Below are 27,063 nucleotides of genomic sequence, written 5' to 3'. Positions count from 1 at the left end.
GTCAATGAAATCAGTGATAAATGAATAAAATACATCGTATATTTTGAATAGTCAGTAATTCAACACCATGCACGAGTTGACAGAAAGACCAATGTTTGACTTTTCATTGGATTGAATTTTTACCTACCAGAAATAATAAGTTAGATGTTGAAATTTTAGTAAAGTATGGTTGTTAAATGTTTTTGGAAGGAGAACCACGTGAGAAGAACTACTTATTGATCGTACCAGAAAATAGCAGCAACGTGTTTGAACTTTATAAGCATTGGTATCTAACAAAGTAACAAATATTATAAAAGAGAAATTAAGCAAGTACATCGATTTAATAGTCAAATTAGCTAATAGTCAATGCTTCTTAAGGTCAAACACTTTGCTTAATTGTGTGTTTCCGTTACCAACAACCAAGCCGGCTACCAACATGTGTGACTTTCCCAAGTTTGAAATTCAAACTATGTTTGGTACACATCTTCAAAATCTACTTAGAAACTTAGCTGCCGTCTGCTGCAAACAAACACTATGTTCGGTCTAGTCGTCAACTTGTGATGACACTAAATTATACTTCTTATCGTCTCCTCATTTGATGGCTTAGTTTTTTCTTTGCAATAAAAAAAACTTGAAAACATGTTGGGATTTTTCCAGGAAACAACAGCTTATAAGTTTGAAAGGATCACGTTGTTTTGAATTCAATACATGGTCAAGGATAAGTGATTAACAATTCATACTTTGCATCTCCTTGAACACTACTATATAACTAACTATCTACTACACCCACAAACCACTCACCGCAAATCTCATTGTCTGATCAAAAAGTGAAAGAAAGCTAATTAAACTACGATGACGACCAAAAGCGTTGTGGGTTCGATTCTGTTCTTCATGTTGATCGGTTCCGTTTTTGTTGAGACTCGTCCGCTTGGTCTAACAATGACTGACGAGAAAAAGCTCGTGGCTGGTTTCTTCGATGGCTTATCACTTGGTTCGATCAAAGGCTCAGGTCCGAGTCCAGGAGGCAAGGGTCATAATTTCATAAACCGGAGCGACACTTCTCGATTTGATAAGCACTCCGGTCCAAGCCCAAGCGGACCCGGCCACTAATCTCAAACAGGGCCAATTGTAAATGGACATCCCCGTGTCTAGGTCCAAAAAATTATTTCATTATTTTGTTAACAAAACTTTATGTTACACAGGAAGAAGAGTGGGGAAAAAATCAAGAATTAAACGTCTCCTTCCCTTTTCCTATCAATAGGATAATTGTTTCTTAGTTATTCGATTCATTTCGTTCAAAAAACAGAAGTTATTTGATCCATAATTGTACAATGTGATAGTTACTTCTGTTTTGGTTAAATATGATTTGTATGTAATAATAAAACATTAATGTACACACAAAGTGAATGTGATTATTCTCTCCAAATTGTAACGCAAACATACTTCAAATCCAAAGTAATCCAAAGAACGATTTTTACAAAGTTAAGAGATAAAAATGAACTATTTGGAAAGTTAAGGGACGGAAATGAAAAAATGTAACTACAACATTAGCCTTTAGTCTCGTGGAATCAGGCGGCAGTTTCAGGGACGTAGATTCATTCACATATCAAGAGACGTGTACGGCCGCCACTGTGATGTGAGTGAGTGAGTGAGATCTGGTGCCGCCTCTCGCTCTCGGTGGTGCAATGGGAAGCTCGTCGAAGGAAGAGACGGCGAGTGACGGAGACACGGCCAGTGGTGGCGCATCGCCTTCCAACGACGGCAGACTCTTTACGGAGGGCGAGCGTGTTCTCGCCTACCACGGTCCTCGCGTCTACGGAGCCAAGGCAATTCAAAATCTCCCTCTCTCTCTCTCTATAGCTTTTAGATTTGGATTCTGGAGATAATCGTTCTCGTTTTGATTGTGCAATTGGCTTAGGGTTTCCATAGAGATTTTAGTCAATTAGGTTTGGATTTGAATGTATCGTCCGTACTGTATTCATTGTAGCTTCCACAAAATCAAGATTGAAATGGTTAGTCGGTATATATGTTTGTTTACAGTGTTGCTTTGATACAGATTCAAAAAGTGGAGCTTCGAAAGAAGGAGTGGAAGTACTTTGTTCATTACCTCGTGAGACCTCTTTCCTCTTAAGCTATTATAGTTTTGCATTACCATCTTTGTTTCAGAGCTTTTGATCCACAGTACTGAGTGATACAGCGATCTGTCTGTGTCTGCAGGGTTGGAACAAAAAGTGAGTCTCTCTCTCTCATGTCTATTCTGGTTTGTGTGGCAAGCACAGTTAGATTGATATGAATGTATCGCTCGACAGTTGGGATGAATGGGTTAGTGCGGATAGGCTGTTGAAACATACGGAGGAGAATCTTGTTAAACAGAAGGCTCTAGACAAGAAGCAAGGAGTAGAGAAGGGTACCAAGTCTGGGCGTTCGGCTCAGACTAAAACTAGAAGCTCTGCAGGTGAGTTTGTGCAATATGAAACCTTCATTTCTACTTGGCTTTGACTTTTATTGATGTTTATATAAGAATCATTTTCAAGCTAGCCTATCAGTATTTATCGTTATCTGGCTCAGATGCCTGCATCTACATACACTGAGTTCAATATTTATCCTCCCACGTTTACCCTTTTGAGTGTATATATATGGTAACTTCAACTATTTTGTCAAACATGCAGACACAAAGGCTGAGAAAGATGACACGAGAAACAATGGTAAGCAGCATATTAGTTTTTCGCTCACACTCACAACTACCAAGGAATTGATTTCATACCTGTAAAATTATTTGAAGTTTAGATTAGATGAACTTAAATTTATTTGAGTTAAGCTGGTGTATCGGTGATTGTATTGTCTGTTGCAGCTGCAAAAGGGAAGAAGCGAAAGAACGAGTCAGGCAATGAGGTTAGGCTTGTAAAAAACTCAAGGATTTACTTGCTTTAGCTCTACATCGATTAAATTTCCCAGAGCTTGTACATACCTGTTGGGAGGAACTTTCTTGATAAACACAGTAAATGGGTGGATATGTTGGTGATGCATATATACAAACAGGTTCAGTTTATCAGGTCTTCTAAAATCGATAAGGTTGCTTGTGTGTAATTTTGTGATCTATAGAAGGATAACGTATCAGCAGAGAAGCTACTCAAGATCCAAATACCTGCAACACTTAAAAAACAGCTCGTTGACGACTGGGAGAATGTTACGCAGAAGGACAAGGTACATCAAATCTACTCTGTCTTCTACACATACTTGAGAGACATAAGTGTGTATTACATATCAAAGTGGCTTCTACACATACTTGGTACTAATCTTTGAATGATTTTGTAACGCTAGGTTGTGAAACTTCCGCGTTCACCTAATGTCGACGAGATATTGTCCAAGTACCTTGAACTCAAAACCAAGAAGGATGGAATGTGAGTCCTTAATTCAATCATAGAATTTTAAAATTTTCAGAATTTAATGAAGCAAGTATTCTGCGCAGGATAACTGATGCTGTCGGTGAAATCTTGAAAGGCATAAGGTGCTACTTCGACAAGGCACTACCTATGATGCTCTTATATAAGAAAGAGCGGCGACAATACGAAGAAGCAGTCGTGGATGATATCTCACCTTCAACTGTTTATGGCGCCGAGCATCTACTTCGTCTCTTTGGTAAAGATCTCAGCAAGTTGTTAATCAGACAGTAAAATATCTGATGTGTCTGGATTCTTGACTATAGATGTCGGCTTCTTTTTCTGCAGTGAAATTTCCGGAGCTTTTTTCATATGTAAACATGGAAGAAGAGACATGGAGTCGCATGCATCAAACACTATTAGACTTCCTCAAGTAAGTATCCTATCCAATCACTCCTTTTCGCTGCCATTAGCGTTTAAATTGACAAATGCTCCAACACCTTTACAGGTTCATTCAGAAGAATCAGAGCACTTTCTTGTTGTCACCATCAGCATATGAATCTGATAAGGTGGTTTCAGACGGTAAAGGCAAAGGCAAAGATGAGTGAGAACAAAACGCCAGCTCCATAAATTTGTCGGTATAATCAATCGCTGTCAAGTTGTCTTGTAACTTTAGGATTCCTTCAAATTTTTCTGATGGATTTTATAACTGTAACTTAACATTTTTCACAACGATTGTTCAATCAAAATAAACTTGAATACTCAGAGCCTTGGTTTGGAACAGAAGGTAACAAACAAACAGAGAAAAAAAAAGTATATGAGATGAGATTATTTATGTGGCTAATGTTATCGGAATAAATTGTATTGGCTCTCTTCTCTCCTCTGTTACAACAAGTGTGAAACAAAGACGAGTCTAAGACGCATTTTCGCGAGATCAGAAAGAATCAATGGTGGCATGATCGAAGAAGACGACGCTCGAGCTCAAATTCGTCGACCATGGAACCCGCCGCTCTCACTCGCTCTTCCTCCTCTCTTACTAGATTCCCTTACCGTCGCGGTTTAGCCACTCTCCGACTCGCTCGAGTCAACTCCTTCTCAATCCTCCCGCCTAAGACTCACCTCCCTCTTCGGATCTCCGCCTCCCTTAGTCTCCCGCGACAATCGATTCGTCTACGCGCGGTTGAAGATCACCATCACGATCATCATGATAGTGAGCAAGAGCATCATCACCATCATCATCATCATCATCACCACGGATGCTGTTCTGTGGAATTGAAAGCGGAGAGTAAGCCTCAGAAAGCATTGTTCGGGTTCGCTAAAGCCATCGGATGGGTTCGATTAGCCAATTTCCTCAGGGAGCATCTCCATCTCTGCTGCTCCTCAGCCGCACTCTTCATCGCTGCCGCCGCGTGCCCTTTCTTTGCTCCTAAACCTTACGTTAAGCCTCTTCAGAACGCGTTCATGATTGTTGGCTTCCCTCTCGTTGGAGTAAGGCTCTTTCTTAGTTATTTTAACTTAGGGAGACGACTCAAGGAATTGGTTTCATGTGTTAGGTTTCAGCGTCTCTCGACGCGCTTATGGATATAGCTGGAGGGAAAGTGAACATCCATGTATTGATGGCACTTGCTGCTTTTGCTTCCGTGTTTATGGGCAACGCTCTTGAAGGAGGGCTGCTTCTTGCCATGTTCAATCTTGCTCACATCGGTCAGGAACTTGATTTTTTGAGGATTAGGGATATTACGTCAGTGTTAATGCTTTCATGAGACTAATAGGTTTAAGGCCTCTGTCTTGTCTTGCAGCGGAGGAGTTTTTCACTAGTCGGTCAATGGTGGATGTTAAAGAGTTGAAGGAGAGTAATCCAGATTCTGCACTCTTGATCCAAGTGAAAAATGGGAATGTTCCAAACATTTCTGATTTGTCATACAAAAGCGTTCCTGTGCACAGTGTAGAAGTTGGATCCTACATCTTGGTTGGAACTGGTGAGGTCTGTGAAGCTTTTTTTAGCTACTTTCATTTCTTGAAATCCTTTGACCTTTTATGTCATTGCTATAGTTGTTAATGAGGTTTTTATTTTTGGTATTTAGATTGTTCCTGTAGATTGCCAAGTCTACCAAGGTAGTGCTACCATAACAATTGAGCACTTGACTGGGGAAGTCAAACCATTGGAGGCCAAAGCTGGAGATAGAGTGCCTGGTGGTGCAAGAAATTTGGATGGCAGAATGATCGTGAAGGTATTTCAAACATTGTGCAATATTGCGGCTTGCCTTTGTTTGAAGTTCTTAAGCTAATCTTTATTCTATGGATTTTTTTTTATCAGGCCACTAAGGCATGGAATGAGTCGACTCTAAACAGGATTGTACAGCTGACAGAGGAAGCACACTCCAATAAACCCAAACTTCAGAGATGGCTGGATGAGTTTGGGGAGAATTACAGCAAGGTGGTGGTTGTTTTGTCACTTGCTATTGCCTTCCTAGGTCCACTTTTGTTCAAGTGGCCTTTTCTAAGCACCACAGGTAGATGTCAAAAACAAATTCCTCGTTTTTAACATATAGATATGTACCCATTAGTTTGGAGACTGAGTCGTTTTTGATGTTACGAAACTATTCTTGTTTGCTAATAAGATATATCACCATTTGGAAAATCCGTAAAAGCATGTTTGCCTTCTTTTCTTGGTATGGACAATTGGTTGACTTAATTTCTTTGCTGGTTAATGATACAGCATGCAGAGGATCGGTCTACAGAGCATTGGGACTTATGGTGGCCGCATCACCATGTGCTTTGGCTGTTGCTCCATTGGCTTACGCTACTGCTATTAGCTCTTGTGCAAAAAAGGTATCATGCATACACTCTGTGGAATTGCAATCTGAGAAACTGAAATTACCAACAACGCGTTAGCTTTCTTATTGTTCTTGCCTTATGATCTGTTCCACTTTGAGCATTTGTTCGTGCACATTATTTTCTAGCTAATAGCTCACGGCTTTAGAACCTAAGGAGTCTTATTTGTAATTGTGAGAATTTTATGATGCATATGCGACTATTTAGTTCCCTTCTGTTCACGTATATTTGTATAATCCAACAGTTATTCATTGTTATAGGGAATATTGCTCAAAGGTGCTCAAGTTCTAGATGCCCTCGCTTCTTGCCACACTGTTGCTTTTGACAAAACGGGGACCTTAACAACCGGCGGTCTTACTTGCAAAGCAATTGAACCCATTTATGGGCACCACGGAGGTAACAATCCAAGCGTAATAACTTGCTGCGTTCCAAATTGTGAGAAAGAAGCTCTTGCCGTAGCGGCTGCTATGGAGAAGGGCACTACACATCCTATTGGAAGGTATTTTATAAACATCAATTGTTGTATACACCTTAAATATCTCAGAGTCTAGAACTATGCAATGTTTAAGCATGTGCCTTCAATTCAGTCACATCACAATTTTTTTTTTGGTAAAAAGTAAAACGGGCCCGTGTAAATTCATGGTTATTAAATAGTCTTCTCTGACGGTACATTCAATTCTTTCACCACAAACGGACGCCATAAAGCAACGTTTGGCATCTTTAGCTCTCTTTCTGTTTTTGGACTGGTATTTGCCCATATATTTTTGGCTGCTTCTGACACTATTGAACTTCCTGCAGAGCTGTGGTAGACCACAGTGTGGGGAAAGACCTCCCTTCTATTTTTGTTGAAAGCTTCGAATATTTTCCTGGTAGAGGCCTTACAGCTACCGTAAACGGTGTTGAGGTGCGACATAGTTATGTACTAGATTCTACAGATCTCCATTTCCCATCTAGTTCATAATTATGTGGGTATATACTCTTATTTCAACTTTTTGGGCGTTGTTATAGTCAGTAGCTGAAGAGAGTAGATTACGAAAAGCATCACTGGGTTCTATAGAGTTCATTACCTCACTCTTCAAATCAGAAGATGAGTCTAAACAGATCAAGGATGCTGTCAACGCGTCTTTGTACGGAAAGGATTTCGTTCATGCTGCTCTTTCCGTTGATCACAAGGTATATGCTACAGCTACTGTCTTAGCTGGTCCACAAAAATCGTACCTACTTCACAGTCTGTATTTCTCTCTCTCGTGTGACCATTTGTCAGTACTTAAAATCGTCTGTATCACTGAAATTTATGAGCCTTTGCAACTAACTTCTCCAGGTAACATTGATTCACCTCGAGGATCAGCCTCGTCCAGGTGTCTCGGGAGTTATAGCAGAACTGAAAAGCTGGGCCCAACTTCGAGTAATGATGTTAACTGGGGACCATGATTCAAGTGCGTGGAGAGTTGCCAATGCAGTGGGTATTAGCGAAGTCTACTGTAACCTAAAGCCCGAGGATAAGCTAAACCATGTAAAGAACATCGCTCGAGATGCAGGTGATCATTACTCTCGCCATAAGTCTCCCCCACTAAAAAAAAATATCTCAGAAGTCTAAATCATATAATATTTTTGGTGATTGTTTTAGGTGGAGGTTTAATTATGGTAGGAGAAGGAATTAATGATGCTCCAGCTCTAGCTGCTGCAACAGTCGGCATTGTACTTGCTCAACGTGCGAGTGCCACTGCGATTGCTGTTGCTGACATCTTACTGCTTCGAGACAACATCACCGGTGTTCCCTTCTGTGTCGCTAAATCTCGCCAGACAACATCATTGGTAAAAAAATAATCAACTCTTTTTTTTTTCAAAAACCTATTGTAGATGTAAGATTGCAGATTTAACAAGTGTTTTACCATGTTGCAGGTCAAGCAAAACGTGGCTCTTGCTTTGACGTCAATATTCTTGGCTGCTCTTCCCTCAGTTTTAGGGTTTCTTCCACTATGGTTGACGGTATGCTAAGCTCTAAAAGCTATGTTTTCCCCATAACTTCATCAATCAAATTTACCTAGAAGAAACCGCTAATCCGCTATTTTTTCTGGAATCATAGGTACTTCTACATGAAGGCGGGACTCTTCTGGTGTGCCTCAACTCAGTACGTGGTCTGAACGATCCATCGTGGTCGTGGAAACAAGACATAGCTCATCTAATCAACAAGTTAAGCTCACGGGAATCCACCAGTAGCAACAACAACTCTTTAAGCTCTGTAGAGACTGCACATTAGGTAACTTTGCTTGTCCGTGTGCTCTGTATGTCTAATTATGAAACTGTATGCATGATCGCTTAAGAAACCCATCAATCGTATATAAAGATGTTGTTCTGTTTCCATGTCACGTGATCCATATTTGCTTCCTCAAAATATCAAACACAGGGAAATGAAACAAGCTTGATAAAGTTTTTTTTTTACTTTTCATCAATTCTTTTGTATGATTTTCAATGTTTTTAAATTTGAATCACGAAAGATCATCATACGATTACAAAAGATTTTTTTTTAAGAGTTTGCTTTCCTTGTTCTGTTTCTCTTAGCCATTGCTGCCTTTGGTGGCTCAACAAAACATGAAAAGCCTGAAACTTTTATTTTCACGAGAAACAGAGTGAAAAGTTTTTAAGACTCTTTTGCTTTCTTCTCTCACTTAAAATCACTACTCGCTTTTCCCAATACCGATTTGCTTCACTATAAACTCCCTAAACCCGACACGGCGGCTGTTTACACTTTGCGGCATACACGAACCACCACCACCACCACTTCCTCCGCTGGAACCACCACCAGCAACGTTCCCTCGCTGTAAATCCGCCATGTAACTCCTCACCTCCGTCCTAATCATCTCCTGCACCACCGTCATGAACTCCCCACCGAATCCTGATATCCCTTTCTCTTCTTCCACCTCTTCCTTTCTAACCGGGAACAGCTCCGCCGTGTAACCACCGTCAATAACCGTGTTCTCGTTTACTTGAGTTGGCTCGTTGACTCTAACCGTCTCCGTCTCGCAACGGTTATTCCAAGGGAGAGACAAACTTAGATAAGTAGGCGGATCTTCACCGGACGTTGACGCCGTCACCTCCGGCACAGCACCAGATCTAGCCGTCGGTTTGAACACGTGTGGAGCACCACTAGATTGCTCGCTGACGTCAGATCCAGATGGACTTCCGGGGCTCATATATAACCCAGTAGAAACACCACCACCACTCGCCGTACGTTTCAACGGTTGCTCCTCTCCTAAGTTGCCGTCATACCCTCCGTTACCACCGAAGTCACAGCTCTGTCCATCAGATGTAAAAGCGCTGCATTTACGCTTGAGCGTCGAGTTCCAATGGTTCTTGATAGCGTTGTCGGTTCTTCCATTGAGGAGACGAGAGATGGTCGCCCACTTGTTACCGAACCGAGCGTGTGCCCGAATAATCGTCTCGTCTTCCTCCGCCGTAAAGGCACGGTGCTCGACCTCCGGAGATAGCTGGTTACACCAGCGGAGACGGCAGGATTTACCTGAGCGCCCGGGGATAGATTTGCTGATCAAGGACCAGTTTCTCGGACCGTGTTTCTGCACCAGACTCTGCAAGAGATCATCTTCTTCTGGACTCCATGGACCTTTAATTCTTTCCATGTTCTTTCGGCTCGGACCTGACATCGCCGGATGTGTTCTGTTTTTCTTTTTCACGTCTTCTGTTTTGTTTTTTCTTTGGTCGTTAGGAGTTTTTTTTTTGTTGGGAGAAGAAAAGGTTTTAAGAGGATAAGAGCAAGAAGAGAGAGTATTTATACCAAAAGGAGTCGGGAAAGGGTTACCGGTTCAACCTGTAATCTTTTTTAGAGAAAAAATAATAAAGTAGTTAAATTTTGCGGTTTATTTCTAGGATATGTGTTATCTTTTGAATTTTTTTAACTGAATAAAATATCTTCTAACTTATATAGGAAACAAAGAAAACCGTTTTGTAATTTTATCAGCGTTAAACGGATAAATATGGTCGTTACTAACTTACTAATCGTTACGGTTTTGACTAATTCAGTCAAAACAAATTGATGGATTAACTAATTTAGCGTTTGGTTGATTAATTGTTTAGGCAAGTCATTCAATGTATATTCTAATAAATTTCATCAATCAAATGTTTAAACTTGAAAAACGAAAAATAGAATTATTTAACATTGGTATATCAATATCACAACCAACACACACGTCCGCGATTGAAAACTGCGTTTGGGAAGAACAGCGTCTGTGTGAGGTTAACATCGAGCGTGGAGAACAGAGAATCTTCCAGGAAAAACGGTTGGGGACTTGGGATACAGCTGTATATTAACACGTGTCAAGTAAGTATATGTACTTTGAGTTTGAGATTTGCTTTTATTCGTGAATAAATAAATATTATCAGTGTGGTCTTAGTTTCAGAGATGTGTTTTCTTTAAACAGTACGCTCGTACTGGAGCGTCTCTTCCACTCTCCGTTTTACAGGTGGAGCGCTTTTACCCAATCATTTCGTTTTCCATTTAAAAGCATTGTTGTGACACTCACAGAATCGTTAACTTCTACGTTTTTATCTTTTTCGTACTTTTTTCTTTAATTTTCTGCATTTTTTGTTTCTTTAAAATTAACAAAATTTAGAACAGTAGAGATTCAAGAATGGCATTATATTTGAAACGTTGAATTATACCAACTTGAATTTTTGGTAAAAAGGAACTAATGAAAATTAGAATATGGTGGCAAACACAAACTGCTTTTCTAAGAATAACCGCAAAAAAAAGACTACATAGAAGTCAATAAAAAATAGCCGAAAGTTTATTTTGTTTTGTTTATAAACTAAAGTGCTTTGATCTGTTTTCAATATATTACACTGTTCGTTGCATGTCACTGTCTTGTGTGTGTTGATGTGTGAGGTTATAATAAAGCACGTTGGACCGTCGGTTTGATATCCAAATTTGCCGTAGCTTGTACATTGGTGTGATGAACAAGAAGTGGAAATTGTAGACACTAGTAAGTAGTAACCAACAAGTTCTTGGCTTCTCGCTACATGCAACGAGTAGATGGAATAGTTTTACAATTTGTTAATAAACTATCTTTACACATGCAACGAGTGTTGACAACATCAAAGGATATAAATGACCCCTCGCCGTGAAACCGTTGATATATATATGCACTCAACGTAGCTTTACATTCTGAAGCCAAAAATAATCGAAGAATGTTTATATATAATTAATAATGATAGAGAGATGAAGATAAGGATGAAGTTAACGGTTAGGTATGAGGTTTTGGTTCGATTCGGTGACTTTTTGACTGAGGAAGCCAGCCTGTATGCCATTATTATCATTATTATTTTTCGGATATTTTGCCGATCTAAAAAATAAATTAATTAAAAGTAGACTGCCAAAAAGAGACAGTTGCTGACGTGGCGCAAAACGACAAGATAGATCGATCGTTACCACTTTAATTTTTTGGGGATATTTTATTTTATAATTTGACATTTTTAAGAAAGAAAAATAAAACAGGCTGTAAATCTCTGTTTTTAAGAGAGAGCGAAAAATAAAACATTTTTAAGAGAGAGAAGAGAGAGAAGTTAGATCTGTGTTTTCACCGGCGCTCGGCCGGCGCGTGAGCGTCCGTGCCGGCGCCGGAGCCGTGTGTTGTTAATTCCTTTTGTTCTCCTTCGCTCTCTCTTTGTCGATCTATCATCGACAGCCTTGTCCGAGCTCTGAGTCCGTTAACTTCCTAAGCGGCGACTCGGTTTTGGAGCAACGACGCTGTCGGTTTGAGGTCAGCGGCGGAGAGAGCGACTTGCATGTTCGGTGGTGGTTTTTCTCCGGGAGGTGAAAGCTCATTCAGTTTCACAATCGCCGACCTTAGCTACCGGGATGGGAGTCTTCCTTAGATTCGCCTACGCCGGCTCTTGGTGACGGAGAGCGGAGGATAGCATATCTCCGCGCTGCCGTTTTTTGTACCCTTATTCGTTGGGTTTAGGTCACTATGTTCGAGGTGTGTTTTTTTGTGCGGTGAGTTTGCCGTGAAGATGGGTTAGGTCACGGCGGAGAAGCTCTCGGAAGACGAGGAAGCTTCCCGGCAAGGTGACGAGATGAAAGGAAAGAAAGCATGGGTTCTCGGTGTGCGTGTCTAGCGTGTTTTGTGATACAGAGTCGGAGGAGTTCTCGAGGTTCGATCGAACTCTCCGGCGGGATGACTACGCGGTTAAGAGCGGTGCTGGGTCGGTCGGAGGCTTGGCGTTTGATAAGCGACGACGACTGAAGACTTCGAGGTTGAATGCTCCGGCGATGGTGTGGTGGTGGTGCTCGAGTCGAGGCAGAGACGACGCGTTTTCGCGTGTGTGGTGTAGATCTCGCCACGTGGCGAGCCAGCCTCCTCGACACGCTCCCCAACTGGTTCGTGCGGAGTTTGTATGTGGGCCGAGGGCCCGTTAGTGTTTGTTATTTTAGCCCTTAGTTGATGGGCTTGTAGTCGGATCTTGTTGTATTGAGGCTTTTGCTTCTTTCTGGGCCAGGCCCTTTTATAATATATTCACCCTTGACGGAAAAAAAAAAAAAAAAAAATCTCTGCCTCCCTTTAACGGCCACTCCCTCACCTGCCGGTCACCCACCCACCTTCCTTCTTTGTTATTTTATTTACATAGACTAGTAGTACTTTCATAAGTCCACTAATTAGTAATTAGCATTCTTTTAAAAGCTATACTTTGGTTTAGCGATTAGCCTAAAAGATAAGTAATGTATATAAGATTCCGGAGATATATATTACACTAATCTGAATTTGAAGTTTGTTTCTGTAGTTTTCTGTATTAGGAATTATATCAATTTATTTGCAGATGATTGTTCATCCGTTTTACATACATCTCAGCTTATACAAACATTTAAGATTTTTTTCAGTCATCGAGCGATAAGATATTATAAAAATTGTGTGCATCTTTAATAGATTTTATGTGTATGAATGTATTTGTTTCATATAAAAATATTCATATTTAATTAACTCCCAGTGTATTATTGAGAAAATAATATATTGTATTAAAATTATACGAATAATTTCCTACTATCAAATATATGTTGAAAAACTCAATATGACACTCGTATTAAATGGAGTTAATAGTCAACTATGTTCGTCGCTTTGACCCCAAAAGTCAACTATTTAGTTTGTGAACGTAGAATTGTACTCGAATTGAGAGTAATTAAACGCATTGTCATTTTTTTCCTTTGTAGATCTGATATTACGTAACCTGTCAACGGTTGAGAAATTCTTTTTTTAACCATAAAATTTATGTTGTGGTCAATGTGAAATGCATTCAAACAAGGATCAACCACCAGCGTTAGAAATTTGTAAATATTCAAACATGCATGCCTGTCAAAATTTACTTAGCTAAAGAACCTCTCTCTCATGCATAAAATTCATAAGCTAATACTCCCTCTGTTTTTAAATAATAGATGTTTTGAGATTTTCACACTTTTTAATAAAACATATTAAAATTTACTTATTAGTGCATAGTTTTTTGTTATTTTATATTTCCTATATTTCTAAACCAATAAAATTTCAAGAAATGCAATTAATGTTTTTGAGATTCACAATTATTTATAATTAGTTGACAAAAATTACATTGAAAATATGAAAAATATATCTTTTTGAAACAAAAAAAATTTCTAGAACATACATCTTTAAAAAACAGAGGGAGTATGTAATATACATTTTATTTTGGCAAAGGCTAATATGTATATGCATTAAGGCGCTAGCTAGTATAGGGATTAGTTGCGAACGTGAACTCGGTCAGGCTGTTCTTTTACGCCTAGCTAACCGGCTAAACCACATATATTTACCTTATGATTTATGAAAGCATGGACGTATCATTTCACACACGTACGTAAGTGATACCCATATACCAAATATAGATAAGAATAACTAGTTTTCAGAGACACATATACCATATATATTTAGATCAATATACGTAATTTTCATTTACCATATATAGATAAGTTGCGTGATTTTATGCTAGTTTCACCAACCATTCCACCACATTGGAATCGCATTATTTTAACCAAATGACCACAGTAAACGTTGAACCGCAGTGATTAACTGGTTCAAACCTATTTAAAGTGAATAAAACTGGGATCTGTAAAGTGTACGGCACCGTTAGGACACTAATACAGCCGTGTACTGCATAGCACGATGCACATGCTCCGATGCTAATGGAAGTCTCTTGCGAGCTTCCTACTCTTGTCACACGATTTAAATAATTTGATTTATTATTTAAAGTATTCAAAAGTATTCCCGAGGAAAGAAAAAGACGGGATAGGATTCGGTCAGAATTAATTGTATAATTAGTGACCCCATAATTGTGTATTAAGAAAAAGATTAATTGAATGAACCAAGGGAGACATATGGACAAAGCCGTATAGTTACTGGCTTACTGGAATACTGTAAGAGATTTTCTGTTCTAGGCACATCCAGTGCCGGTCCGGACCAATGTGGCGCCTAAAGCAAATTCAAAAATAATGGCCCCATAAATATAACTAAACGTGTATTACATTTTTGATATGGTATCAAAATATATGGTACTAAACTTCAATTGTTTCCAAAAAAATAAAATGTAAAACAAATACCTTTTTTTTTTCTCGCAAAACCCTTGATCAACTTTGAATAACCACATTTTAGATGTTTTGTATTCCATTGACAATTCATTTGATTGATTCTTAATTCTATTTTAAGTTCTTATAGAAATTAAATAAGAAGAAGAAGATAATAAACTGTATAAAAAGCAATACATATGATAGAAGGTTAACATTAACAATAATTTCATTTTGAGAAATGTCTCCCAGAATATTAGAACTCAATTTAGGATATTTTGTATTTTTATATTGTAGAAATTTTCATTAAATATAAAATTTACAAAAAAGACAGATAAAAAAAACATGGTTTTGCTAGGAAAAAAAAACTAAGTTGTAAAAAGAAACTACGTTGTTAGAAAAGTTAACCAACTTTTCATGTCAAATCGTCATTAATTTATCCAAAATGAGTTATAAAATAGAAAGGAAAAAATAATATGGTGGGAACAGGGATCGAACTAGACGCAAGAGTGTTTATGCTGCAGAACCCAAACCGTTGAGTAGAAGTCACATTACCTTTACTTGGCGCCCTATAAACTATATAAAGTTGTGGCGCCTAAAGCCACTGCCTTAACTGCTTTACCCCAGGGCCGGCCCTGGGCACATCGTAGCTATTACCTAATAATCTATTTTTTCTTAGCTAATACTATTAGTTTGTTTGCTGATAAAATCTACCAATCATTTCTTTTTAATCTAGTTTGGCTATTCTTATTTAGTTCTAATATAAACTTCTAAGTGTTTCAACGAAAATTAATTAAGACCCTAGTAACAACTCAAGTGGTGGTAATGAACTGATAAATCTTCTTTCTATATTATTTTCATTTTTTAGCTGAAAACAACTAAACGTCGACACTACTAACCCGATCAAATTGCTCATGACCCACACCCGTCCACTGAAACGTATAAATTATTTAATTGTTTCTCAAAAAAATACATGTGAGTCGTATATTCTTGCCTTTAACTGGAATTTCCCAAAATAGCTTACAAATACAACCTTAAATAATTATGAGATGGTTCCAGGTTCATTGTACGTTTTGACTCCAATCATACGAATGTTTATTCATGCATTAGTAGTTCATAATTTTTAATAAAAATCTAGTAATCCAAAATCAGAGATTTGCTGAAACAATATTGTCTGGAGTATGTCGTAATTGGAACCTAACGAAGACAGATATACGAGTTCTTTCAAGGAATGGAATATTATTAGGTAGCCGTTTATGTTTGCTTAAGAAACCAAGATTCCTGTGATTTAAATATTTAAGGATAAAAGAATGATCTTTAGGATTTTCACCGTTTAATGTTTAATTTTACAAAGCTATTCCTGCAGGAGAGGACATCTATAATATATTTACGTGTACAATATACCTCAACAATGAAGGATTAAGAAAGAAAGTTACTGAAAAAAAAAACAATGAAGGATACAACACACACGCTGTAGTCCATGTCGTTTAAAGCGTATATTCAATCATAAAACAAAGCGCAGACACCGAGTCTATATAAATAGCAATTACTCGTACAATAACGGTAATACAATTCACAAAAACACCAATTCGTCGCATATTATTTGCCAAACACACGTAAACACAAACTTATCAGCTTTCAACCGCAGAAGGCACGTACGAGAAACGATTTATCACGTGACGGTGGCGACGCGGTTTAAGCAGACACACGTGCGACTTGCTTCCCACCGCACCGACAAGTATACCGAAGAGATAATTAAAAAATATATATATATATAACTGATTTTTAAAATATAGGCGGACAAATTTGACCATATGAAAGTCGTATACCTTGACGTGGTACGGAAGGGCGTAAAAGTAATTTCCGTAATGAACTGTGAACTAGAAGAGATCTTCTCCATTGATATGGTTGTTGGGTTTATTGATACGACACACGTGAAAACTTTGATCCCCACGCCACCCACATTTCCATTTTATTCCCTATTACTTCGTTCGTTATATATATGATCCAAACTTATGCATTGGCTTGACAAAAAAAAAACTTATGTATTTTGTGGGATAAAGAAGAGAGCTTAATATGTGGCTTTATGATGAACCATATGACCAATAACGAAAGTACTTGTGACGCTTGACGATAGTTAAGAGGTTGCTTATTTCGGAAATATAGTACAAATTAAAGCCGGTTACATTTTCTTTTATATGTCATGCACTTAGACCATCTCCAACCCACCTTTATTTTAATTTCTATATTTTCCTCTAAAATAGAAAAACTCTATTATAGAGGTGAATTTGCTTTAATGTATGTCTTTATAATAAAGTTTCTCTATTCATAGAAGAAAATATTGAGATATGCTATTTTCATCTCTAAATACAGAGGCAAAAAGTAGAATTCCTCTATATTTTCCTCTAAAATAAAGAAACTTTATCATATAAACATACATTGAAGCAAATCCACCTCTATAATAGAGATCTCTATTTTAGACAAAAAATATAGAGATGTACATTAGAAATGCTCTTAAAGGGCGGGGTAGATTAGTTTTGAAAGTGTATAGGTATAATTGTGGTTACCAACATATGTCCATCCCCAGCGCTTGTAAACTACATTTGCACCTTTGAACATTGATGTTATTAATTATTATATCCCATGGCCGTTTCTTATATATGCCTAGATGAGCTCTTACTTTGAACACTATAAGGTCGACCACAGAAACAACAAGATTCAAAACAAAAGGTCAACAATAGTATGTTGGGCTTGTCTGGTCAAGAAAAGGTTGATACTAAGTAATACTCGATAAGTGTGACTTCTAGTCTAGGCGGTGTCAAAACTGAGGATATATTTCGTCTACAGATGAATTTTACCATTTGATCAAATGTAGAATTGTAGAAAATTGACGCAATCACGCCTTGAAAGAGTCCATACTCTGGTCTACAACTTCTGTTTCGACATGAAGTATCTAACGTTTGATATAGTTGTACTTCAAAACTATTATCGATGGTAGTGATCATGTCTAGATACGTTAGATCACCTCCAATAATAAATTTCTAACATTCATTATTTAATGATGATATGGTTAATACGTTTTATAAGAACTCTTCAATGTTCATGTTATTAGATCATTTCCAATCAATTTATATATTTTTAAAAATTCAATTTAAAAAATAAAAATGCTATATTTTCTTTATAAATTAGATAAATGACAAGAATTAGCAGTGTTTTTATTTTCCATGTAAATCGGATCCAGTTGGGTCGAATGACTCAAACTCGACCACCATTTGATCTATTTAATAGATTTTGACAAACAAAAAAATAGATGAATACTATATTTATTCTATTGTTTCTTCTATAATTATAGAAATCTCTGAAATATAAATAGATTGAAAATGCTTTTATGTTTCTATAATAATAAAAATCTCCGAAATAGGAATAGATTGAAAATGCTTTACGTGACTGCTTTATTTTTTTCTGCTAGTATTGTGACTACTTTCTTTCTTATCTTTAAGATATCGTTTCGCATGATAGTCTGCTACTTTCGTTCCATTACGTTTATGAAATTATCATCATTTCACCAATAAGACTTTTTGATAATTTTTCACCAATAAAACTATACACAAATACGTTCACGTGTAAAATGTTATAAAAACGGTAACTTTGAATTCTGGGATAAACGGAGTAAAAGTTTAACCTAACAATACGCATCGGATTAATCTCACCGGCCACAATTGTTTTTGACGATCTCTTTCTCTGCAGTCAAAGAAACAGAGAATCCATCCACACCGGCCACTATTGTTTTCCCTCGAAGTCAGAACGTTTGTTTTGCATTATTGCTCCGTTGGCAAAAAGGCACGTGGAACACATGCGCACATTATTACATCATCCATTGACACTTGTAGTATGTGTGGCTAAAGATTAGACTGTTCACGATTCCTCGTGATTGATTCATGGCAAGAACAAGATGGAAGGAAGATTCGCAGTTTGTAATTAACATTGATATAATACCATCAAACGAATGATTCTTTTCATTTGTTTTAAACTTCCAAGATAAGCATAGCTTTGTAGTTTATTACACTATGTAAAATGTATATTAGGGCCTCTTTTAAAATTTAGACTATATTGTTTTTTTTTACTTCTAGACTGTATATAGTTTCTCCTTTTACTGGTTAAACGCGATAGACACTAGGCGCATTGGACTCAGCAATGTCACTAAAAACCTATAAGGGGCATCTCCAACCCAACTTTATTTTTAACTCCAAAATGGAGTAAAAATGATTATAGAGTATCATATGCTCCAACCCAATTCCATATCTCACTTCATTTTGAAGTTTACTCTATAAATGGAGTAATCTATTTTTTGTTTGTTCATGACTCCATTATGGAGTGAAAAATGGGGTAGGGTTGAAGCAATTTTATTCCATATTCACTTTTACTCTATTTTGGAAGAAAAAATGGAGTTTTACATTGGAGATGCTCTAAAAAAACACATGAAGTCTAAGCATTATTTGTAAGTTTTAACGTTTACAATATAGCTTCAACTTTGAAATGTCTTTTTCTTCATCTTTGAAATGTTGATATCGTTTAAGATCCGAAAGGCCAGCAAAGTATATATTATAAGGTGATATCTTACGCCGTATGAGTCGTACTATCGCCTCACTTTATTTATTTTAGCTTATTTGGTCTTCCTTTTTTTATCTCACTTATTCTACAAAACCAGATGAAGAATGCTTCGGGCCGAAGTAGCTCATAAAAAACCCTTTATATATTTTTCTTTATTTTTTGAGAAAAACCTTTTTATTTTTTTATTTTTTGGAGGAAACCTTTATATTTTATTCGTAAAACAAAGTTAGTGATCCATCATCCTTCACCGTGAGATACAGAGAGTGGAATCGTTAATTACTTATTGTATTAATTTTGCATATCATTCTAGATTCGCAAAACACAAGTTTATCAATAATTGGACGCAGTAAGAAGGAAATTTTGTTAAGCAAAACAAAAAGTTAATCAATAATATTAGCCTGTTACCAGAAAAGTATGGACTTCATTTAATGATTCCAAATCGCGTTTCGAATACTTAGCTATAAGCAGTGTTTGAGTTTTTTTTTTCTTCTTTTTTCAGGGTTTGAGTTTTTTTTTTAGTAAGTAAATCGTAAATACAGTCTTTAATAGATTTTTAAATGTCTAGTTATATTTTCGTGGTGTCATCATAGCAATCATATTTTATCAAATAAATAAATTTTAAGGTAAAAACATTTGACTAAATCTACATCGCATGAGACTCAGATAAAAAATTACATTGCAGTAGCTATCGACAAAAAAGCATCTCATGTTGCTAACAATTTTACAACCACTGCTGAACAAATCGTCCACTTACGAAATAGATTATACATAATTTAGGAATAAAGCTGACAGTGACATTGTCGAATGTCGTCATTGGCCAAAGCTAACATTCATATAATAAATGATAATTTACGTTTTTGTTATAAACCAGAAACTTTGTAGTGCTAGGAATAAAAGTAAATTGATTATAGAAAAGGATAACCCGAAGAGAAGAATGTTAGCTTTAAAAACCCAATGTTGTGGGCGGTTTGTTTTTACTTTTATTTTTCCATTCAGCTCGAGGCGTAACCCACAATACTACTTTCATGATTTAAACGAACGATTGGGCTTTAAGGGCCATATATGTAGAAATTTAAATTATACTTCGGCCCATACACGTTTCACTAAGTTGAGCCCATAGTTAAATATTTTCCATCACTTTTTTTTGTGGTCCATATTTTCGCATCTTTTTTTCCATCACTTTGTGTGTGTTTTACAACGATATACAGTAGTTTTTTTCTTTTTTGGGGGGGGGGGATGCGAAAAATAGAAAGTAAATATTTTCAAGTCAACCAGAGGAGTCAAGAGCTGGTTATTTATTCTTTTTGTTTTCCATTCAACTCCACTCCAGTAGGAGCTAGATGAACATATGATTAGTGATTGATTGAAGATTATAGTTTCTGGGATTATATTTACCTTAATGCGAATCAATATGACTTCATATCTTTGTGTTTTTGTTTTTGCAAAAGTGCTAAATTTATTCTCATCAACCAAAAGACTAAATTTAGTATTCCTTATGTTTCATTTTAATTGTCATTACATTAAAAGACATTTAACTTTTGCATATTTCTAAAATAAAACATCATTATATATATATATATATATATAATGATGTTTTATTTTAGAAATATGCAAAAGTTAAATGTCTTTTAATGTAATGACAATTAAAATGAAACATAAGGAATACTAAATTTAGTCTTTTGGTTGATGAGATATATATATATATATATATATATATATCTAACCATATTTCAATCAATATAAAAATAAACAAAAGAATATTGTTAATAAATTTTAAATTGAGATTTTAAAACAACACTTATTTTAAAACAAAATTTTACTTTACAATGCAATTAAACTGATATAGATAGAGTATAATTAACTAAGTTAATGGAGTATTCATTAGTATTTGCTATTTTTTGTTTCATAATTAATGTCTTTCTTAATTTTTTTTCTTGTTACATTTCCAGTGTCATTTTACAATTTTAATGGAAATTATATTTACTTTCGTTTCGACTAAAAAATTAATTGTAAATTGCATTAATTTTATAAATAATTTTATTTATCTTAAATACTATTGGTTAAAGATATGTAATTAATAATAATTTACATCGATTTCCGCCATTTTTTAATCTGTGTGAAATTTTTTAAATTAACACTTATTTATAAACTGATGGAGTATTACTTTTGTTTATCTAGCTAGTAGTTAAGTTGATTATTCCTAATTTTCGATACACGTTCCCCACTCGAGAGCTATTGCATTTGATATTTTTATTGATTGACTCAGTCGCACTATACAACGAATACATGTTTATCATTAGTCAAAAATAAAACGTAGAGTAAGAACATGATCCAAGCATTATTTTATGAAAGACAAATTAAAACATGATCCAAGATTTAGGCAAAAATATAGGTTGGGAATTTGGAATTCATACACTTTACCTGCATCTTGCTTTAAACGAGGAATATAAACCCTAATTCCAAGGTCGAGATGTCATAATTTAAGATATTCGTGTGATGCCCAAAATATAAGTGTATATATACGTAATCTTTTTATATGGAAAAACTTGTAACCACGACCGATATATAGAACGGATATTATAAATTTTAACACGTAGGGATGAATGTCTGTCTATAACGCAGTTCTGCTTTCAGCAGGCAATATTCTTTAAGTATTTTTTCAGTCCTGGATATATATATTTTATGTTATTTTGTATTCCTTAAAATGGTTCTTATATCTGTATTTTTATCATCTTGCGACATTTTTTTTTTGCCACCTTATTTTATTAAGGGCCTAAAAACCCAAAAGAGAAAACTTGAAACATACAAACCGATGGAACATAGCCCATATAACATAAACAAACAGAGACCCACCAGCAAAGCCCAAAAAGATATGACCTAATCCCATCACTCTCCACCTGTTACGCCTCCACCTCCACCTGATACGCAAGAGACGCAAAAGACGTGTGGCAAAAGATGGGACACGTCATCATCACTGTAATAGTAAAAAGGCTCTTTGTTTAGAATGCTGAAAACGTACTTTGATTCAATGAAAGACATGGCCTTAATATAGCCTTACAATAACAAGAAAATAGAAATGAAAACGAGACTTGCGCAAGTGAAACAGAGTAACAGAACGTGAGCCGTATTACTCGGTCAAACAGAACAGAAACAAAAGACTAAATCAACTTAACTAATCCAATGGCTGCAAAGCTCTTATTCCATCCAACGATCACCATTACTTCATGACTAATTTGCTCCAACAAACCCTCCCTAAACTAAACTTGGTGAACCAAGCTTAGCTTATCTGTTACTGAGCAAATTCCAAGCTGACTCCTCAATCTCTCAAACGCCTCCAGCTTCAACGGTTTTGTAAAAATATCGGCCACTTGCTCTTCTGATCCACAATGCTCCAGTTGTATTTCTTCATCCTTTACCATGTCGCGCAGGAAGTGAAAACGAACCCCTATGTGCTTGCACCTTCCATGAAAAACTGGATTCTTCGATAGCTTAATTGTTGAAGTGTTGTCACAGTATATGACGGTACTTCCATCAACATTGTAGCCTAGCTCTCCCAAAATCCTTTTGAACCAAATAGCTTGACAGACACAAACTGAAGCTGCAACATACTCAGCCTCTGTCGTGGAGAGTGTAACAATCGGTTGCTTCTTCGATAACCATGCCACAGCTGCATTATCCATAAGAAACACATAGCCAGATGTGCTTTTCCGGCTGTCAATGTCGCCGGCAAAGTCACTGTCGGTGTACACCTGTAGCTCTCCAGCTCCTCCTCTCTTGTACCAAATCCCATAATCCATCGTGCCTCTTAAGTACCTTAGAACTCTCTTGGCAGCCTGAAGATGCAGTGTTGTAGGTTTAGACATGTAACGACTCAGTAAACTTACAGCAAACTGCAGGTCTGGCCTTGTCGTAGTGATATACATGAGACTTCCTATGATCTGTTTGTAGAAAGTCTCATCAATCCTTTCTCCATTCTCGTCCAAGTCGACCTTGCCTCCAGGCACCATTGGATTGCGCACTGCGTTGCAATCCTCCATCTCGAAACGCCTCAGAACCTCCATAGCATACTTTGCTTGACACAAGTGAATTCCCTGACTTGTCTGCAATACTTCTATGCCTAGAAAGTATCTCATCTTTCCAAGATCAGACATGTCAAATTCCCTCTCCATCGACATCTTGAACTCTCTCATCATCAACAGATCATCACCAGTGTATATCAAATCATCCACATATACACTAACGATGAGAACGTTACCTTGCTTGTTACGTTTGATGAAAAGAGTTTCTTCATTCTCTGACTTCTCGAAACCTTCCTTGCCAAAGTACTCCTCGATTCTACTGAACCAGGCCCGTGGGGCTTGTTTCAACCCATATAAGGCTTTACACAGCTTGTAAACCTTCTCTTCTTCACCTTCTACCTCGTACCCTTCAGGTTGTTGAACGTACACATCCTCTGTGAGTACTCCGTGCAGGAAAGCTGACTTAACATCGAGCTGAAAGATGTCCCATCCTCTCTGAGCTGCAGTAAAGACAATGGTTCTGATGGTGTCCATGCGTGCAACAGGTGCATAGACTTCAGTGTAGTCGACTCCATGTTCCTGCGCATAGCCTTTAGCTACTAAACGAGCTTTGTACTTGCTCACCTCTCCAAGCTCGTTCAGCTTTGTCTTGTATATCCACTTTACTCCAATACACTTTGCTCCACGAGGTAGATCTGATAGCACCCAGGTGTGATTCTTCTCTATTGAGTCAACCTCTGCATCCATCGCTTCTCTCCAATTGGCACACTTCTGAGCATCTGCAAAGTTTGATGGATCGGAAGAGTTGAGCTGAACCATGTTTACCTCATCATCTTCTTCATGTTCAGTGACATAGTCTCTGAGATAGCTAGGAGGTCTTGTATGTCTTCTTCCCTCCCTGACTGTTGCTTGTGGCTCTTCTTGAACATCTTCTGCAACAGTCACTGGTTCTCCAACTTCTTCTTCTCCATCACTGTCATTTTCTTCCCACGGTAGATCATCATCATTCCATTTCAGCTCAGACTCGATGTGTTCTTGCTCCTCATCCCAGTTCCAACCTTTTGTTTCCTCAAAAACAACATCTCTGCTCACCACTATCTTCTTAGTGGTTGGATTGTACAGGCGGTAGCCTTTTGATTCCTTTGAGAAACCAAACATCACGCATGTGTTGCTCTTGTCGTCAAGCTTCCCTCGCTTCTCATTTGGTACATGCGCATGAGCTAGACAACCCCATACTCTCAAGTGTTCCACGCTTGGCTTAACTCCACTCCAAGCCTCTTGTGGTGTGATATTCTTAACCGCAAGAGTAGGACATCTGTTCAGAATGTAAAAGGTCCAACTGACAGCTTCTGCCCAAAAGATTCTTGGTACCTTTCTCATAGATAACATAGATCTCACCATGTTCATCACGGTGCGGTTCTTCCTCTCCGCCACCCCGTTTTGCTGTGGTGTGTAGGCAGTGGTGAGCTGTCTTCTAATACCGTGTTCCTTGCAGAACTCAGAGAACTCAGTCGATGTATACTCCCCTCCGCGATCTGTCCTCAAGCATTTGATGAGCTTCTCTGTTTCAGTCTCCACCTTCCTTTTGAACTCTTTGAAGTAGCTGAAAGCTTCTGACTTCTCCTTCAGAAAGTATGCCCAAGCCTTCCTGCTGTGATCGTCTATGAAACAGAGAACATATCTCACACCGCTTGTGGTTACTGGAGTGATAGGTCCACATATGTCAGAGTGTATCAACTCCAGAACCTCCTTAGCTCTCCATGAACTCTTCTTAGGAATGGGGTTTCTTGATTGCTTGCCTACTAAGCAATCTGAGCAAGTGAACTTCTGAACGTCAAAACTTGGCAGACCTCTCACCATTTCTTTGCTCTGTAACATCTTCATGCCAGTGTGGCTGAGATGTCCATAGCGCTCATGCCAAAGCTTTGGTGCATCCTCAGTGATTGCTTGCAAGCAGCGTTGTTGACCCGTCTCTCCAGTCTGATCAAACAACATGAACATACGGTTGGAACTCATCTTGCTCACTGCGATGAGACCCCTCTCCTCATGAAAGATCTTGCAAGCTCCCTTCTGTATGATGATTGTCAGCTCCTTCTCTTGCAGCTGTCCGAGGCTCAACAAATTGTTTTTGAGCTCCGGTATGTAGTACACACCACTGATTGTGTAAGCTACATTATTCAGTATCAACTTCACATTGCCTTTGCCAACAACCTCCATCTTCTTATCATTTCCAAGCTTCACAGTGTGCTTGAAATCCTCATCCATCTGTGAGAACAAGACTCGATCTCCACTCATATGATTTGAACAGCCAGAGTCAAGAAACCATGCTCTCTTCCTCATGCTCTCGTTCTTCCCAGCATACGTCATCAACAGCTTCTCTGCATCTTCCTCAACCTTCACATCGATCTCCTCTTCTTCCTCAATGTACGCCATTAGAAGCATCTCCTCCTTCTCATCAAAGTCGGCATAGTTTGCTTCTTCATCCCACATTGGGCACTCGTTCTGGAAATGTCCCAGACGGTGACACTTGTAGCACTCCACCGTGCTCTTGTCTCTCCCACGACCTCTTCCTCGGCCTCTCCCATTGAAGCCTCTTCCTCTTGATGTCATGCCTCTTCCACGGTAAGAACCAGCTCCACCATGAGTCACCTTCAAAGCTTGATCATCAACTTTATCAACCTTTTTGAACTTCTGTTCATGAACGGTGAGAGAGCTCTGCAGTTCATCGAGATGAATGCTCTCAATCTCCTTGGACTCCTCAATGGACACCACCACATACATAAACTTCTCGCTAAGAGTCCTAAGAATCTTCTCCACCACCTTGGAGTCGTTCATGATTTCTCCATTGCTTCTCATCTGGTTTGTGACCGCTAACACCCTTGTGAAGTACTCTTTCACCGTCTCAGATTCTCTCATCTCAAGAACCTCGAAGTCTCTTCTCAGCTTCTGCAGCAAGGACTTCTTCACCCGATCACTCCCACCAAACTTCCTCTTCATTGACTCCCAAATGATCCTGGATGTTCTCCTATCCAAGATCTGCTCAAAGGTTACCCTATCGATGGATTGATAGAGGTAGTGCTTCACTTTGTGATCATTCTTCTTGGCTTCCTCCAACTGATGTGTCTGCTCCGCCGTGAGCGCTGTTGAGGATGATGACTCCTCGAATCCGATCTCAATCGTATTCCACAATCCCTTCGATCTGAAGAAATTCTCCATGACCTCACTCCAATGATCCCAGTGGCCATCAAACTGCGGCAGCTTCATTTTCTCATCTCCCATCTTCACTCTTGTGTTTGAAGCTACGGCTTCTCTCTCTCTCAGTTTTCACACGCTAACGGAGCTCTGATACCAATCTGTAATAGTAAAAAGGCTCTTTGTTTAGAATGCTGAAAACGTACTTTGATTCAATGAAAGACATGGCCTTAATATAGCCTTACAATAACAAGAAAATAGAAATGAAAACGAGACTTGCGCAAGTGAAACAGAGTAACAGAACGTGAGCCGTATTACTCGGTCAAACAGAACAGAAACAAAAGACTAAATCAACTTAACTAATCCAATGGCTGCAAAGCTCTTATTCCATCCAACGATCACCATTACTTCATGACTAATTTGCTCCAACAATCACCGATTTGAAATCACCGCCGGGACCTGTACGCGTCAT

The 27,063-nt window shown here is 37.9% G+C and overlaps 4 protein-coding genes across 4 annotated transcripts; 3 read left to right on the top strand and 1 right to left on the bottom strand.

The window, feature by feature from the left end:
• Positions 1 to 671: 671 nt before the first annotated feature.
• Positions 672 to 1,454, top strand: LOC108841103 (PAMP-induced secreted peptide 2-like). The gene has a single exon (XM_018613886.2). The coding sequence runs from the start codon at positions 832 to 834 to the stop codon at positions 1,087 to 1,089; it is 258 nt and encodes an 85-aa protein (XP_018469388.1). The 5' UTR covers positions 672 to 831; the 3' UTR covers positions 1,090 to 1,454.
• A 93-nt stretch (positions 1,455 to 1,547) lies between these two features.
• LOC108842131 (protein MRG1) lies at positions 1,548 to 4,120 on the top strand. The gene is made up of 11 exons (XM_018614953.2): positions 1,548 to 1,805; positions 2,036 to 2,089; positions 2,197 to 2,210; positions 2,289 to 2,434; positions 2,649 to 2,684; positions 2,831 to 2,871; positions 3,082 to 3,183; positions 3,301 to 3,380; positions 3,449 to 3,618; positions 3,708 to 3,792; positions 3,868 to 4,120. The coding sequence occupies exons 1-11, from the start codon at positions 1,665 to 1,667 to the stop codon at positions 3,965 to 3,967; spliced, it is 969 nt and encodes a 322-aa protein (XP_018470455.1). The 5' UTR covers positions 1,548 to 1,664; the 3' UTR covers positions 3,968 to 4,120.
• A 98-nt stretch (positions 4,121 to 4,218) lies between these two features.
• Positions 4,219 to 8,558, top strand: LOC130508341 (probable cadmium/zinc-transporting ATPase HMA1, chloroplastic). The gene is made up of 13 exons (XM_057003796.1): positions 4,219 to 4,847; positions 4,913 to 5,063; positions 5,159 to 5,343; positions 5,444 to 5,590; positions 5,677 to 5,872; positions 6,079 to 6,191; positions 6,455 to 6,693; positions 6,993 to 7,098; positions 7,203 to 7,367; positions 7,516 to 7,732; positions 7,822 to 8,009; positions 8,097 to 8,183; positions 8,281 to 8,558. The coding sequence occupies exons 1-13, from the start codon at positions 4,356 to 4,358 to the stop codon at positions 8,452 to 8,454; spliced, it is 2,460 nt and encodes an 819-aa protein (XP_056859776.1). The 5' UTR covers positions 4,219 to 4,355; the 3' UTR covers positions 8,455 to 8,558.
• Positions 8,559 to 8,782: 224 nt separating this feature from the next.
• On the bottom strand, positions 8,783 to 9,949 carry LOC130508342 (transcription factor MYB73-like). The gene has a single exon (XM_057003797.1). It carries the CDS (start codon positions 9,854 to 9,856, stop codon positions 8,873 to 8,875), a length of 984 nt encoding a protein of 327 aa, XP_056859777.1. The 5' UTR covers positions 9,857 to 9,949; the 3' UTR covers positions 8,783 to 8,872.
• Between the last annotated feature and the right edge of the window lie 17,114 nt (positions 9,950 to 27,063).

The sequence above is a fragment of the Raphanus sativus genome, chromosome 2 (genome assembly GCF_000801105.2).
Source record: "Raphanus sativus cultivar WK10039 chromosome 2, ASM80110v3, whole genome shotgun sequence".
Lineage (NCBI taxonomy): Eukaryota > Viridiplantae > Streptophyta > Magnoliopsida > Brassicales > Brassicaceae > Raphanus > Raphanus sativus.
The sequence above is the reverse complement of the archived record's forward strand: the minus strand, read 5'-3'. Positions and strand labels throughout refer to the sequence as shown.